This window comes from Porites lutea, chromosome 3, assembly GCF_958299795.1.
Source record: "Porites lutea chromosome 3, jaPorLute2.1, whole genome shotgun sequence".
Lineage (NCBI taxonomy): Eukaryota > Metazoa > Cnidaria > Anthozoa > Scleractinia > Poritidae > Porites > Porites lutea.
The window spans coordinates 50007191-50023635 of NC_133203.1; the positions used below are offsets into that span (position 1 = coordinate 50007191).

The 16445-nt window shown below is 37.6% G+C and overlaps 1 protein-coding gene across 1 annotated transcript; it reads left to right on the plus strand.

Moving 5' to 3' along the window:
* The first annotated feature begins 442 nt into the window (after positions 1–442).
* LOC140931368 (KAT8 regulatory NSL complex subunit 1-like) lies at positions 443–16386 on the plus strand. The gene is made up of 8 exons (XM_073381171.1): positions 443–698; positions 5337–7129; positions 8866–9599; positions 10149–10254; positions 12100–12182; positions 12479–12619; positions 13993–14288; positions 14882–16386. The coding sequence occupies exons 2-8, from the start codon at positions 6048–6050 to the stop codon at positions 15605–15607; spliced, it is 3168 nt and encodes a 1055-aa protein (XP_073237272.1). The 5' UTR covers positions 443–698; positions 5337–6047; the 3' UTR covers positions 15608–16386.
* Positions 16387–16445: the final 59 nt, after the last annotated feature.

A 16445-nucleotide genomic window follows, 5' to 3' on the forward strand; every position in this document is an offset into this window, starting at 1 on the left:
CCCTTAAATCAAACCCCTGAAACCATGAGGGTTTTTTTTCTTTTTACAAAACTCGCGTTTTGTTGGAATTCACCCACAACTCAACTTTATTTAAATTTGAAAATATAGCAAAAGATTAGCCTGCGTAGCAAGCGTTTCCAGTCGAGTTATAGCGCGAAATTTGGAGCGGGAGCAAAAAAAAATGGAAGGGGGGAGGGGGAAGGGAGGAGAGGAAACCTTCACTCCCCTCCCCCTCCTCCTTCATTTCTTTTTTTGCTCTCGTTCCAGTTTTCTTTACGAACTCGCGCGGAACCGCTTGCTACGCAGGCTAGCAAAAGATACATTGGGACTGGCCCCACCCACCCACCGATCCCATCTTAACTTACCCCCAGCTGGAGCGGAAAAAATTTGACTACCCATATATGGATCTGCATCTTGAGGCCAGGCTGCTGAGCTTCTCAAAGCAAGTGAACGGAAATTTTTGCGCTGTGCGGGGAAAGTTCTACGTGCTGAAAAAGAAAAATTATTTTTGCCTTTTCAGCGAAGTTCTTCAAAGTGAATTGTCTTTTGCAATGGATTTTGTAATTGGGTTCAACGAAGTTGGATGTTTAGATCATGGAAGAGTCACAAAATTCGTGTTTTTAAGCGCGTCGAATGAGGCCCTGGGAACAAGACCTAGCAGATCTTTGAAGAAACTTCGAGCTTTTGCTTTTAACCAGGTATGATTAAATCAGAACAGTTTTATTTAGGTTTTGTCAAGAAAATATTTCGTTTTTAATTAGTTTATTTTGCTCATACTTTTAGGCGCTGGCACCCCAAAGATATTTAATTTATGAGAGGGTCAAGCGCATTTTTCTACAGTTCAACCTATGTCCCTTAAAATTTCCACAAGATCGACATTTACGCGATTTTTTCAAAGGGAACCTTGGAAAAACATGATGTTTATGTTAAGTAATTAAGTTATCAATTTTTATTGCAATTTGGTGAGAAAGCTATGTTTTTCTCGATAAAAAAGGGGCTGTCGATCAGGGGAATATCCCTCGATCAAAAAGTTGCAACATAAACATAATGGTTACGTGGTCTGCGGAGCGTGACAAAAGAAACCATGGGGGTGGGGTTAGGGAAAAATTCGCTCTTGCAACAGATAATTTTCTGTGAAATCATTTATTCAAAATAAAAATGTTATTTCAGTCTTTGAAATTTTACTATAATGTTTGTCATAAGTCTGGGTAAAATTTAACAGCCGGTCAGCTGAAAATAAAAGTGGCACTTGTTATGAAAAATCTAGGCCTCTTTGCTCAAACAGCCTGATTATTGTGGAAAGTCCATAGTTGATCAGATCTTTGGACGTTTGCAGTTTTGCCAAGAAAGTCATAGCTATAGGTCTCATGTCCACCTTGCGTTTTCCTTGTTTTTTTTTTGGTGTAAATTGTGCCAAATTTTTCTAAATAAATTGTGATAAATTCTTAAACTAGTGGTAAATTTGAAATTTCAAGTCAGTACTGGTTTGCTGATCATCTATATATACTGTAATTTGTTTAAAAAATTATTTATCATTACAGCAAGGAAAAGCACTCATTAATGAAATAAAAACAAAAAAAATTAGTGGACCCACTTTCTACAGATACCCATATGTAGCTTTTCTTTGAGACAAACGAAACTGTCTGTTCCTATATTTTCTCTAAAATTAACCTTCTTAATACGGACACTGGTTAATATGGACAATGGAAACTTTTCTGTGTTCTGAGTCAAAAAACTCCCATATATTGTTAACCCCACTTTACGGACACTGCTTATCTACACACTGTCTGTGACTGAAACTACTGAAAACTTAACAAAAACAGCAAAAAGTTTTGTCACGTCATGTCTAATGTTCAGTCCACCTGGCTAAGTCGCAAACTAAAAGCATACGTAGCAGATTCCATTGTTGTGTTTCAAGAAGAGTACTTGAAAAGTAGTCTTAGTCTGACACCTTGACATCCTTGGAGACCCAGGGGTGGTCAGTCAGGTCGGGATAAATGGCGGCGAAAGTTTTGAAGAATGAGTGAGAGAGCTCCTAGGATGCTACTCTAAACAAACCAGTTCCATGACTCATTTGAATACTTGTCTCTCGGAGGCCAGCATCTATCGCGCTGCTTTCTTGATCCTCTTATACGAAGGAGTTTGCCTGCAAACACTGTACACTTTTCACTGTACCTGTCTGGCTCGTGCAGGAGAGTTTTCAAAACTGGACACAGGCATGATGATTTTATCTTACTCTACCTACCAATTTAAATCATTAAAAGATTGCCTACTCGGCATACTTGCCAGGCACGTACAAGAGATAATTCTTCACTCTTTAAAGTTTGTAAATATGTCTCATCGGTGACCCAAGAGGATCGAATGAAAGCAGCGCAATAGATGCTGACCTCCGATTGGGCATAAAAATATCAAGCATTTGAATGAGTAGTGGAACTGGTTTGTTAAGAGTAGCATCCTAGGGGCTCTCTAGTCTGTTCTAGAAAACTTCTGCCGCCATGTATCCTGACCCAAATGACATTCCCTGGGCCTCTTAGGATGACACCGTGACTGACTGATCATGAGTTTTCTTTAGAATGAAATTGTTACAGTAACTGCGAAGAAATTAAACAATATTTTTTCATTAAAATGTCTGTTTAAGTCTCTTCATCGATAAAGCCTGCTTAATATGGACACCCAGATAATATGGACAGTATATCCTGTCTCGCTGGTGTCCATATTAACCCGGTTCCACTGTATTACTTTGATTTTCACACAGATAAAAAATAAAGAGAATTCTTATAAAGATATAAAGAGATTTTCCAATAATGAGTGACTTTACTATTGATTGGTTCATTTCAATATTATTTCTGATGATTGATTATGAAAAAATTTCAACAGATTACCAAGAAAACTTCTTAAGTTAAATTAATTAATTAATTACTAGAATGTACTACTGTATGATCTGTGGCATTTACGCCTCTAGAGATGCAGACTAATAGCCTAACAATATCATGCACCAGTCATGCAACAGACTGGAAAAATGCAACAAATAAAAAGTGAGAGTTGACTAAAATTATTATTTGTTTACAAATAATTCCTTTTCTTGCTGAAAGTGTTCAAAATTTGACATCTATAAACCATATTCATTGAAAAAGCCAACTTTACTGTATACATTAGTCAGTAAATAATTCATTAAGTATACAGTTTATGACAGCGAAAAAACCTCATTTATCATAGGCTAGACAGTTAATCTATTGACACCTTTTAACTGAATATAGAATCCTGATGACAAACTACATAAAGACTCTATGGCAACTTAGTAAAGCACATGATGATAAACATTGATAGCCTATTGGATATTTTAGACATCGAACTTTGCTCCTTTGGGACTTTTAATGTGAATCATCTGCCTGGTTTGAGGCCCTACTAGTTTATTCTTTACAACATTTTGATTGTACCAATTAGGTAATTAGGACAAATAAATAAAAGAAAATGATTGACTTAATGTTCAAGAGATGTCTTGATGGAAGAGAAGTATGAGAACAGGACACAACACAATTTTGCACACTCATATTGTAGCTAAAAATGCTGTATTTCAAATTTAAAAGTTCTGGGGTACATGCCAAAAAAAGCAATTAAAATAGAACAATGATAACAAACTCGCTTGACTGTTCTGCTATAATATTCAGTTATGTTTGGATAACCATGATTTGCAATTAAGCCTTAGATTTTTTTATTTTGGGGGGCTGAATGGGAGATACTCTTTTAACATTTGAAAACCAATTTGCTCATGCATGGAAATTTTTCTGAAAAAGCCTCATCAATTGAAAGCTAGTTCAGCTATTTTCTGGTCATTGGGTGGTCAAAAAGAACCAAAATTTCCCAAACATTATATTGTGTTTATCAAGCACTGCACTACGTTCTGTTCCTGATGCTGAATTGCAGCTTCAAAAGTTTGGGCATGTGCAGAAGACAAAACTTCAAGATAGCTACCCTCTCAACTAATATGTTTTGTACCGTTTCCATCTTGCTCTTGTACTTTTACCTTTGATCACTGCAAAAAGCCCAAGGATCATGAAATAATTACTATTTGAAAGGAAGTATGGGTGGTAGAAGTTAAAAAAGATTTGTCATTGAAATTTTCTGGTCATCATTTCTTTTTTGTGGCATCTCTTCTCTTGGTGTATGCATGGTAAACATCTCTCCCTTCATAAGGCAGGTGTCAAAGTTGTCAATGGCTGTAAAACTGATGACATCACATTAATTTGTTACAAGGTTCTAGGATATGCAATGGCGGTTCAGCTGTGAATTAGTTACACATACCTGGACTGATTTTGACTGAATTTCTTTAGGGTAGAATTTTTCTTTCGATATTATTGTTCCGTACCTATTTTAATAGACTAAATACAGTACAATTACCGAAAAATTAACAGCAATTTTTTGCATTTTGATAAGCTAATACATTAGAAGTTGTTTATGTTGGAATTTGAAAACTTTTCACTATTTAAATATTTTTCTTAGTTTTCTTTTAGTTATGACTAGAAGAGAGGTACTTAGTGGGAAGTGAAATGCTTAAAATACTTAGCTTGCCATTGCTTATTTCCGCTGGAATAGCATAAAACTACTCGCTTTGCACGTAACAATATTTTTCCATCTTTCGGATAAAAAACCAGATGTATGTATTTTTATTGAGAACAAAATAAGCATTTTTAGTTTTAATTCCTTTCCAGACACTAGTCAGCATTTGACCTCGTATGTATTTAGCTCAATTTTGGTGTATTTCGCCCAGAAAATACAATATTTTGATAGCAACGGAGAATTTTACAGTACTGAACACATGTTGCTTGCTTTGTCACTTCCGGTTTTCTCCTAAACTATGCAAATCATGAAAAAAATTGTTACTACAGTGAAAATAGGACTTCTCTTGGACAATTTGAGTTTAAAACTAGGTTAACAAAAGACAGCAACAGTTCCTTTATTTAATTTCAAACGGAAATATGAAATCCTGCCCTTTCACACAAGCTCGAACGGGGTTGCTCGTACGCGTTGTAGCCGCGGGATGAACCGGTGTTTATCATGAGATCTCACCTCTACATTTCACCAGTTCTAAGAGGAATAATTGCTTTTGTTTTACGCCTCTGTCGGAAGTAATTCTTCAAATTTTGGAGCATCCAACCTTTTTATAAAACAAAAAATCGTCCCAGGTGGTGATATCGGCTTCTTGTACATTGTTAACTCTAATTTTCAGGATTGTGCAAAATTCTCCCGAGTTCTTATATTAATGCTTCGTAATAGACTCACATAGTAATACTTGTTTTCGCCATAATTAAGTTTTCTTTTTCCTCCTTTTTTTCCAGGGTTGACATCGAGGAATATTTTCACTCCGAACGCGATGTCTCTCGCGAAGGAGGTGTGTTCCAAACGCGCACAGGAAATCCGAAGTTCTTGTTTGAAGTGATGAAAACCTCAATTCTCTGCAGCTTGCTATCTCTGCTGATGACAGTTATTGTTGTTTCGACCAATCACGCAATACATCAGGGAGGGTAGCCTGAGAATTGATGCAATCGCCTAGAGCGTTTGATATTTGCACGAGGGTTCTGCTGATACAAGAAGCTTGAAGTGGATTCTTGTGCCGCCATTTTGATAAGCGGGAAAGGATTTCAAACTTGCTTCAAAGGTGGCATATTTCAAAGTGAAAGAGATTCAAAAACCGTTCAGAAGGTTTCAAACACTTCCATCTTTACTCTTCGGTGTTTTTACGTGGTGTTAAAAGTGATTCAACGTGGAAAATCGAAGACGAAAATTTAGCGTTTTTGCATATATCAAGGTTGGTGTGTTCTTTTGCGAGATTAGAACACGCACCACCAAGACGTGGCGGTCACGTGCTCAACGCGCTGAAAAACGTTTCTCTACTCCCCTTGAATGAACTTCGAAAACTTTGTATTTTGGAGTGATTTTTACTCTTTATTTTATATTTATGTTTTATTTTCCTGTTGTAAGCAACCGCGAAAATGCTTTCAACGGGGCCTCGTTGCCATCGGCAGTCATTGTGAAGTGAAGTATGGTAGATGGCTCAAATGGCTCCCGCTCTGACCGAGGCGAGCGCGTCTCCGGAGTCCTCAAGAAAGAATTCTGTGGATCGTCACTGTTCATCAACTGTACAAGAGGAACTTAAGCAAGAAAGTGCTGGGCTTGCTTTGGATTTGAAGCTAGTTTCACAGAACGGTCTTGTACGATTGATAAGTGACAATAACATTGCAGACATTACAAATACTATCAAGCCTTCGGCGCAGAACACACCCATAGTTTCACGACTCAGCGAAGAAATTAAAGGCAAAATTGAAATGCCAAACGGACATTGTGATGATAGCCTGGAAAAAAGTGCCGCGACAAAGCCGTCGAGTAACTCTTCTGACAGAGAAGAAAAGCGAAACTCGTCCCCTGATCTTTCACGAGCCACATGTGCTTCAACGGCGAAGACTTCGGCTGGTACATGTAATACTGTTTGCGAAAAGGAAGAGAGTAATCGAGTTTCGCAGCATCCAGTAGCAAATTTTGATTCTGGAAAGGCCTTAATTTCTCAAAGAACTTCACAAGCCTTTCGACGTCAAGCAAAGCTTGAAGGAAGGGCGAGAAAAATTGAGACGCGCCTTCGCAAACTACAAGCGCGGCAACTTGGTGACCATGTGCTTCAACAATTGGAAAATTTGGCGGAAAAGCGTTGTGTAACTCGCGATTCCTCTTCAACTAATCTCGAACCAGGTGGAAATTTAGGAGTAAAAGGTATTCCCGAAAGTAAAAGTGTGTCAAATATTTGTCCGGAACTGAAGGCAGATCGACTTCATAACAAACCGCCGATGCCTGGAAATTTTGCAAGTCGGATGAAGAACAACAACGCAACGACGGTGGACATCGCAATAAAAGAACTGGAGCGGATTTCTGCTGAGTCATTTGGCTCTGACGAAGGAAACGTTTTAGTGGATTTCAAACAATTTGGTAAAAAATCGAAGGCTGTTAGTGCTGTGGAAAGTTGGAGTTCACAATGCGAATTTTTGGAGAGCATCGATGATTCGGACGCGACTGAAGCGAGTTCCGGGGAAGAAAGCGAAGATGAAGGAGAATCGAGGAAAACGAAACTACGCAGCAAACGGTGAGTAGAGATGTGTTCACCCTGACGTAAGTTTGTGCTTGATGCGAAAGGGAAATAAAATTTTATCATTTTGCTAATTGATCGTGGGAGCTGAGAGTCTTTCATCGACTCCCACGAAATACTCTCTTCTTTTCTTATTCATTGGATTGGTGGCGTATTTATGAAATTTTGGTTGACATATCTGCGGCTTTGTTCAGTTTTCATTTAAACTTTATATACGAAAGGGATTTTTCTTTCTCAAAATTCGATGTGTGTGTTAAATTTGTGCAAGATGTGGATAACATTTTAAATTTCCCTCGTGCTAAATTTACAAGAGTGAAACACGCACAAAATACCATCGACGTTGAAACGCGGAATACCAATGTTTTTATTTCCACTACTTGCATTTTATACCTCTAGGTTATATAACATAGCCTGAGTAAAATGATCACAACGAGTAAACCAGTGGTCTAGTATTTTTCCGTGTTGGGGATTATATGTTGTTGTGATGTCGGGCGATAGTTGCGCCAATTTAATTTCCCTGACTTGGCATTTCATATTCATTTAGTGTTTTGGGAGTTCTGCCATTGAGATGTACAAAACCGACTCATTTGACCGGCGCTGCTAGATAGTTCGATTTGAATGTGGCAAGAAGGAAACCTTATTTTTTGTTTCTTGCTATAAGTTTGTTTATTTTCAATTTTCTGTGCTGTGCTGCGGGAATTTGCATATTTGTCGTGAATGCTAAAAAAGGAAATTTAAATTTTTGAGAATATAGTTTTCTTAAACTCCTTTCCATTGTCAGCCGTCTGATAGATGTAGGCTCTTTATTGCCTTGAAGCCGCATTAACCCGTCAGGCAATATGTATTTCTTAAATGTGAAATTGTTGATTTGTCGTTTTTGCTTGTCTTAAAATTGTATTACACTTTTTATCATGGAATCATTCCTTTGTACCTGGTAAATATTTGAAGTCTTGGTTTATATGACAGAAAAATAAATTATTTATGTTTTAAGTATTTTTGATCTACTAGGAGATTTAGAGTTGTTAAATAGTGTCCAGTCTTACTTTTTACAACTTTTAACCATTTGAGTTGGAGAGATGTTTATATTGAAATATCATGTATATTTGCCACCCCTGTCTTCTTTAGTATGTGGTTGTATTGAAATTGTTTTAAATATTTGCAAGAAATTTGTTGTCTTGTACAGACTTAAGTTCTAACAATTTGCACCTTAGTTTTGTGATTTATGTTGAATAACTTTTCAGGGCAACAATTGCTTAAATTCTCTTTAATATGAAGCATCATTAGCTATCCACAACAGAACGGTCTCAATTCACCGGTCAACCGTGTTGTTGAGTATTGTGTGAATGTGCTATTAATGGCAGGGAAATTCCAACTGTTCTTCTAAGATGTATAGTGTCTTGTCATGGTATAATATAAAAAAAGTAATAGTAATAATTACTACCATTAATCATCTTTTTTAATGATCTATACCTTGTGTTCTAATTATCTTAATATTTTTATGCAAGTTATTTTATTATTTTTCTCAAAGTGTGATTCTTTGACTTGCAGTCTAGAATATGATATTGAATTAAGTGGTACTTTTGTGGTATTGTACGTGTTAAACTTAAGCAAAGGACTTGCTTGATATAATTAACTTGAATGTTCATAGGTAGCCTTTAAGAAATTGATGGTTAATTGGAGCAGATTTAGATATTTGTTATGAAGATGGTTGATCATTTTTGCTTTTCTTTTAGTGTTAAAGTGTTAAGGAGGCAGTTTCAAATGGAAGAAGGAGTAATTGCATCGCACTGGTCTTGGCTGCAGTCCCAAATCATAAATTTGGAACGTCAGATCCGACGATATGATGATCTTTATAAAGGAGGAAGATTGAGAAAGGGGACAGTAAAACTTCAAGCTTGCACCCCAAATGTGAGCTTGGTGAGAAGTGCTACTGACATTGATGGAAATGGTATTGTAAAGGGATTAAGAGACAATGCACTGTCAGTACCACCTTCCCTGGATATTAACAACTCTAAACACTTGACAGACTTAAATAAGAAAGATTCATTCAGGGATTCAGATAATCACTTGTTAAACGGGGTCAAGCGAGGCCTGCTTGACAGTTCTTTATTGAACAGTGAGGATGTGCCAACGAAGCGATATCGAACAGCCCTTGGAGCAAATGATTCAACAGACAATAAGCTTTTTTCTTCTTTGCCATCCACTTCAAATGATGTTTTTCCTCAATGCGCTAGAACTAGAGGAGTGTATATGATCAGGAAACGTCGTCTGGTACATTTATCTCACATTCGTCATAACAAGCCCAAACCACTTTCACTGCTCTGTGGATGTGTTACCCCAACAACTCCTTGTTTGATTTGTTCAAAGTCTTCAAGAACATTACCAGTGGTTAGGCCCAGTCAGACTACGCCAGAAAAAGTTGCCTCTCTGGATGCCTCTTTCCATCCAGTGCTCTCATTCTGTACAGGTAAACCAGGGTTTTAACAATTTCGTGGATATTATTTTTTATTATGATCCTAGAACCCAGGGGGTCTTATACCCATCCTGGAGAGAGATTGATGTCTAATGACTCTGTAAAACTTCAAATCTGTGATTTGCCTTTTAAATTTTCCTGCTTTGGTGGCAGTGGTAAGTTCTTTTTCCAGTCAAATTAACTGGCAGCGGGCTCTTAGTGACATTCCTTACAAGGGCTAGGGATTGCCTTTATACAGTTACTTAAAACTATCATTTTGAATTGTCTATATTTCCAACATCATTTTCACCAAACCTTTAGAGAATAGCCCAAGATGAAAGGATGTAAAGTAAGAAAGTAAAATCCTTTGGCTTATGTTTGAGAGTGGTGTTGAATTGTCACAAACAAATTGTTAGGAATCACACTAATTGCCACAGCCTCAACAACCAAATGAAACATGAACTTTTGTTTCTAAGAAAACAAAATATTTCTACTCTCAACACCTGTAGATTAGGAATAGTAACACTGAGTAGTGTCATAACTCTATTGTTGGTGTGTTTTCAGACATCCCTCTTCAGTTGCATTTTGGAGCGTTATTAAAGAGGGGTGGCTTTGAGAAGAGGACCAAACCACAGATGTTGAAGGCTGCTTCTCAAGTTGTGGAAAAGAAGTAAGTTTAACCTCTCCTTACTACAATCGGTTTACAGTCCTTTCGAAACCTATTCAATTTGTCCCCAGTTTTTTTGTGTATTTGTACCTAGTTTTTTAACACATTTGCCCCTGGAAATTTGCGTTTTGACGCAAGTCGAGGAGTTTTCTGGCCACTGTCGTGCTATAAAGAGCTAAAACTTGCCATAAAGCCATTTACAGGTCGTGCACTCTGCAGCCTTCTGATCCAGATACAAACTATTAGCTTAAAAAGTTCAGCCATGTGCAGACAGCAAAATTTAAAGTTTTGGGGTTTAAAAGTGATGCAGCTGTCGTTACTTTTACTTTTTGCTTTCTCTCCACCCATCTTTTTTCGCTTCTCTTGTCTCATTTTTTTTTCTTCTGCTGTCCATTTAGTAGGCTTCATTTTGGTGGGAAACGTTTTAAGTAAAGATTTTAGGATCTTAGGATTAGATGATAGGAAAGGTAGGTGGGTAGTGGAACAAGATTTTCATGGAAGTTTTCAGGTCAATGTTACATGTTTTTTTGCCTTTTTCTCCGGTGTCCTTGACCTGAATAGTGCTCATTCTGGTATGGTTTAAAGATTTTTTCACTCTGCACAATTAAGGGGACAAAGTTGTCATTTACAAGCGGTAGAAGGGATGTGGATCTACACAGGCGGTTACGGGCAGTTCAGGGATGAATGAGTTAAATTGCTTCACTTATTCACTCGTTTAGGTCAACAAGAGAAGTTCCATATTTGTTTTTATTAATAGCTAAACAAACAAACATTAATTTATAGCATGTGTTGGGCCTGTTTTGTGGCTTAAAATATAAAATGAGGATGAGTTTAAACCTGTACCAGTTTACTGGGCAGCAAATTTTAAGTAGTTGTTGGGGCACTTAGGAATGGGAGTTCCCCACCCTCTCCCCTTTCCCTTCCCACTTATTTTATTTTGATTTGTGTTTTTCCATTTTTATACCTTGTGTACTTTGGAAAAGAAAAAATGCTATGCTATCTGAACCATGTTGTCTAGTCTTGGCTGTGAAGTACTTGTTGCAACCAGTTAATTAAATCAAGCCTACTTAATATGCTCATATGCATAAAAGTTTGTTTCAAGTAACCGATAAAACACAATTTCAGTGGACATTTTAGTTGTTGTTTTCACCTTTTGCACATTATTATAGATAGAATCTGCAGTAGAATTGCTCCTCAAGCATTTTTGCACTTCACCCTTTTCCTCCAATTTCATTTTGCACAAAGTTGTTCTTTCAATATTTTACTGGTTGTTAAAGTCTATCAGGACTGTTGTCATTCAAATTGTGAGTGCTATATAACAGTTGTTTTGTCTCTAACAAATTTATATATGATTGAAATCCAGTCATGAGACTTTCTGTTGATAACAAGTATCCTTCACTTATACAGACACCAGCAGATTAGCATAAAGATGGCTGTCATCGCTTAAAATAGTGCTATTGTTTACTCAGCTTTCAAAACAGCTTTAAAGTTAATGTTTGCCTCAGTTTCTAGTTCCTAAGTTGATTTTTTTTAATGTGATATTTAGTCAGCAGATCAGGAAAAAGTCTAGTTATTTACCTCCACCGTGTTTACTATAAAAAGCAGCCAATCTGTTATGGTAATTTGTCATGGTAACAATGTCATTGTGTAAAAAATGGATATCAAAAGGCTTGAAACAAATGCTGACCATTGGACCATAGATCTGCTGTACTTTCTTACTCACCAACTATACATTGCTAGTGTCCCTGATAGAAGTAATTATTGTTATCAGGTCTCTTACTAGAGGCTGGCTTGCCTAGGTTTTTATCATGGTTGAAATTAATATTCGTAATATTTCAATTAACACAGGAAACCACCTGTGGTAGCTAAAGCAGGAAAAAGGCGTTCACAGCTTGCCAAAGGCGCTGCTGCTTCTTTATTGTCCTCTGCAAGTAAGTGCACAAACTTACTATGCTATTTTTGAAGTTTATTCAGCTGTCTTGAATTTAGAAACATTTACTTCCTTGTTATTTAAATATTCCTTGTCTTTGAATTTTAATTACAGGTCATTATAATATTACAGCTTATTGTTTCAGAGGCATATTTGACATTTTCTTAATCTTAGGGGACTTCATAGCTTTGTGGTTGGATACCTTTTTTTACTCAATGAAAAGTTTCAGTGCCACTTTGGAGATTTCCTTGCAGTTTTGAGGTTTGAATTTTTTTCTATAATTTTTTCCCACCACAGAACATCACAATCAAAAGTATGAGAGAAAACGAAACTACTCTGTAACGTCCACTCCAAAGATTTCATCAAGAAGTGCTGCTGAAAACAGGGTTGGTCAGTCTGATGGTCCAAGGAAGAAGCGAGCTGCAGCCATAAGTGCTGGTAAGAAAACGGATATCAGTAATTAAAACAGCCAGTGTAGTAAAAACCTGAAAAAATCGGAGTAAGCAGGAGAGGCCTTAAAAATGCAATTAGGGAAACCTCAGGGTGTACCAAAACCTAAGTCCGATTGTCCCGGACAGATAGAAATTTAGTTCGGACATGTAAACCTTTGACATGACTTGTCAGGGGTACAAGCTCATTTTTAATAAGAAAAAACACAAGACCAGTTGAAAATTGACTTCAAATTCCAGTAGAGTTATAATTTATTTATCTTGTTGGTCGTAAAAGCAAACCTCATGCTGGACGAAAGAAGGTTAATTATTCCTTTTAACTTCGCCATTCTGTGGCCATTTCTTTTGTTTTTACGAGCTCCATCTGGCTTTAGTAACCAGGCCTTTCAAGATGTTAGTCATTCCTGCTATAAAGATTGTGCATGATATTTATTTAGGTTTAAGCCAAGAACAATTTACAAGGCCAATAATGCGATTAAAAATATTACATGCCTGATTGTTTGTGAGTTTTTAGTTTTGAGCAAAGTGTTTTGAACAAGAACTTTTGGGTTTCGGACAACAAAATTTGATGTAATGCTTGTCCGAAGGACAAGTGGATAAGAAAATCATTGTCGTACTCTGAAACGTGTGTGTTTTATTTCAGTAGTTTCAATATCCTAAATATTGTGGTCTAATCATTTCAGTCATTTTAGTGTAAAATTTCCTTTTCACAGTAGACAAACAAGAGGAGAGCATAAGTTTAAAATAGTTGTAGTCAAGTGTTTTAGACTTGATAATGCACAAACTAAGAGTATACTTGCAACTTCAAAAACTTCTAATGCCTATCTATTTGTTCTTAGCTAAGAAAATTAAGTTTTAAATGCTGCCATGTCTATATCAGATATAAATACAACCATTGATTTCCTTTTGTATTTTCTTTTATAAAATTTAAATGAGTTGTTTTCCATCACCAAACTAACTCGGGGATGACACTTGAGCTTTGCTTGTATCTTTTCATAATCTCCTATTTTAAAGGTTAAGTTTGCACGCCAGAAAGTAAAAAGGCGTTGAAACAATTATTGCAAAAAGGATAGATTATCGAGTTAGTCAAGGTGGTTCTTACAGTCACCTCATTGCTTTGGTCCTGAAGAAGACAAAATGTTGTACATCACTTTTTTTGTAACAGACACCTTGCTCTCTTTCCTGTTTTGTATATACTTTTGTTGTGATTTTTGTCTACTGATCACCTATTGGTTCTAAGATGTTGTGCTAGAACCAAGTATTACCTCGTCATAGTAGAATATTATTATTATCTGAAGAAAGCATTGTGGTGCCAGGTGACTTATCATTACTAAGTAAGTTATTATTTTAATTCTCATTCAGCTGCCCAGCTGCAGAAGCGTGCAAGGAGTTTGTCATTGCCGACTGTGGGTTCTACCCCATCTACTCCAACATCCACTCCTAGCCCTACGCCAAACCTGACCCAGTCTTTGCCACCAAATAGTTTATCTTCATTGTTAAAGAAGAAGAGAGGAAGCAATGCATTTGACATTAACAACATTGTCATTCCTTACTCCATGGCTTCATCGACCAGAGTTGAGAAACTTCAATACAAGGAGATACCAACTCCAAGTTGGCGAGTCAATGATGTAGCTGAAGTCGATGATGTTAAGGTGGAGGTTGGTATATTGCTCTTTATCAATGACTACTTTGTAAGGTTGCACCAGTGAATGGTTGATGTCACTATTGAAACCAGGCAGTTTAATGTTTTTCTCTTGTGCTGTCACCCTAGTTCCTTACTATCTCGTATTGCTTGTAAATTATGTGGTTACTCACTTGTGAAAAGAAATATTGCTTGTGGTTTGCTGTCAATATGAATGAAGGTACCATAGCCGTTTTATGGCCCTCAAATTTAAATGCCATTAACAGTAAGTTTTGGGAAACTTACCTCGAACTACCAATAATGTCCTTAAAAATGTTATTACCTTATTCTTGCGGTCTGGTAATCTCCACTAAAATATAATCTGAAATAATCAGCACATAATAGCAACAACTACAACATAATTATGTAACAAACAAGAGTGAATTTAGAGCAAAGCACATGAGAAAAAACAAAGTATTACGAGGTGTGTAAGGCCTGACAAAAAAGGGAATTAGCTTTTCCCTGGAAACCTGTGAAATTATCTGTTAGGTTAGGTAATAGGTAGAGAGTTTTACTGTTTTCAGTCCAAACGTGTGTAAGGTCATTGGTAACCAGTGCCATTTTTTCCAGGTGGAAGAGCAATGTGAAAAGGACAGCAGTGAGGATACATCAGATGAGTTGTATGTCTCTAGGCATGCGTTTTGTGAGGAGCATGAACGCAAACGGTTCTTAGGAATTATAAAGAAGAAAAGAAAACGAACATCACGACAGAGCAGTGAAATAAGCAATCCTGATCCACCATCTCCGCTGACATATCCAGACAGTCAAGGAGGCACTCCCCCAGGAACACCTACAATCACACCCACAGCAGGGGGGTCACTGCCTGTCACCCTTGCCTCTGCTCCCCCACCTCCCTCCACCTCGGCTTTGTCCCCTTCTGGCACTACCACACCCACTTCAGCCATGCACTCATTTCATCGCTCACTTTCAGACTCCAAGCTTGCACATCGCAGATCTTCTTCCACAGATAGATCAGAAAAATCCGTTTTTGATGAAGAACTCTGGCCACCAGTGCCACCATGGCCAGAAAGAAATTTTCCACTATCAGACACTGATTTTACAGCGCTCAAGCTTCCAACACCGCTGCCGACACCTGCTTCTTCATTACCTGCTTCTCCTTCAGCATCCTCTCCTGGTAGCCCCATGTGCTCACCCCTGGCAAGTCCAGCTTCTGACGCCAGCAGCGAAAAGAATGAGTGGACTGTCAAGCTCGTTACAGACCAGGGACCTGGTTCTGGCAGTGATTCTGGTGGGCCTCCCAGAAAAGGAATAGTTCTTAAATTAGCAAAAAGATAAAAGAGTTTAAAAATGAAAATTTGTGAAAGTAGGTTAATGGTTTCCCAACCTGTCTGCTTTCTTTGGTTATCAAGAAAGGGCACTGATGATATTATTTGTAAATAAGTCCTGTTTAATTGTGGTGTTCGTAATTTTGTGTACTGGCGTAGTGAAGTTACTTGCACATATTATTGGCAGGTTAAGAGAGACTGCTCCATCATGGAGTGGTGTTGTTTTGTTGTGAAGAGTTTAACTCTTAATTCATCAATTCAGCGTGATACCAGTTTAGTTATTCTTTGCTGCCCTTTCTTGACGCAGGCGTAGTTGCGTGTTGAATAGCCTGCGAGCAAACTCTCCATTTGGAAGAGTTGCGAGAAGTTGCGCGAGTGCGAGAGGCGGCTTAGCTGTTCCCTCGCGCGTTCCCTCGCGACTTGCTTCGCCCTCCATCACTGGATAGCTTGCTCGCAGGCTACGTGTTGAACTACGGTGTTCTGAAAGTGTACAAGGTTTGACGTCAACAGAACACTGAGCGATATTACAGGAATAACAAAAAGCACTTAAAAGATTTGGGAAAAAAAGGGATTAAAAGTATAATGCATGAACATTGTACGTAAGCATTCTTTCATCAAAGAGAGAGTTTCTTCATGAGCCACGTTTGTAAATAACCCATGTATCTGCGCTCAAATAACACTTGTATTTTATGAGTTTTAACATCGTGTACATTAACATTGACATAGATTTGTAGTGGTTTGGTTACAACAGAAATGACAACTTTGTGAATACACTGATTTGTATGATAACGTCGCTGTGCTGTTTTCACTGCCATTTCTGATCTCTCTCCATTTCCCCCCTCCTCTTC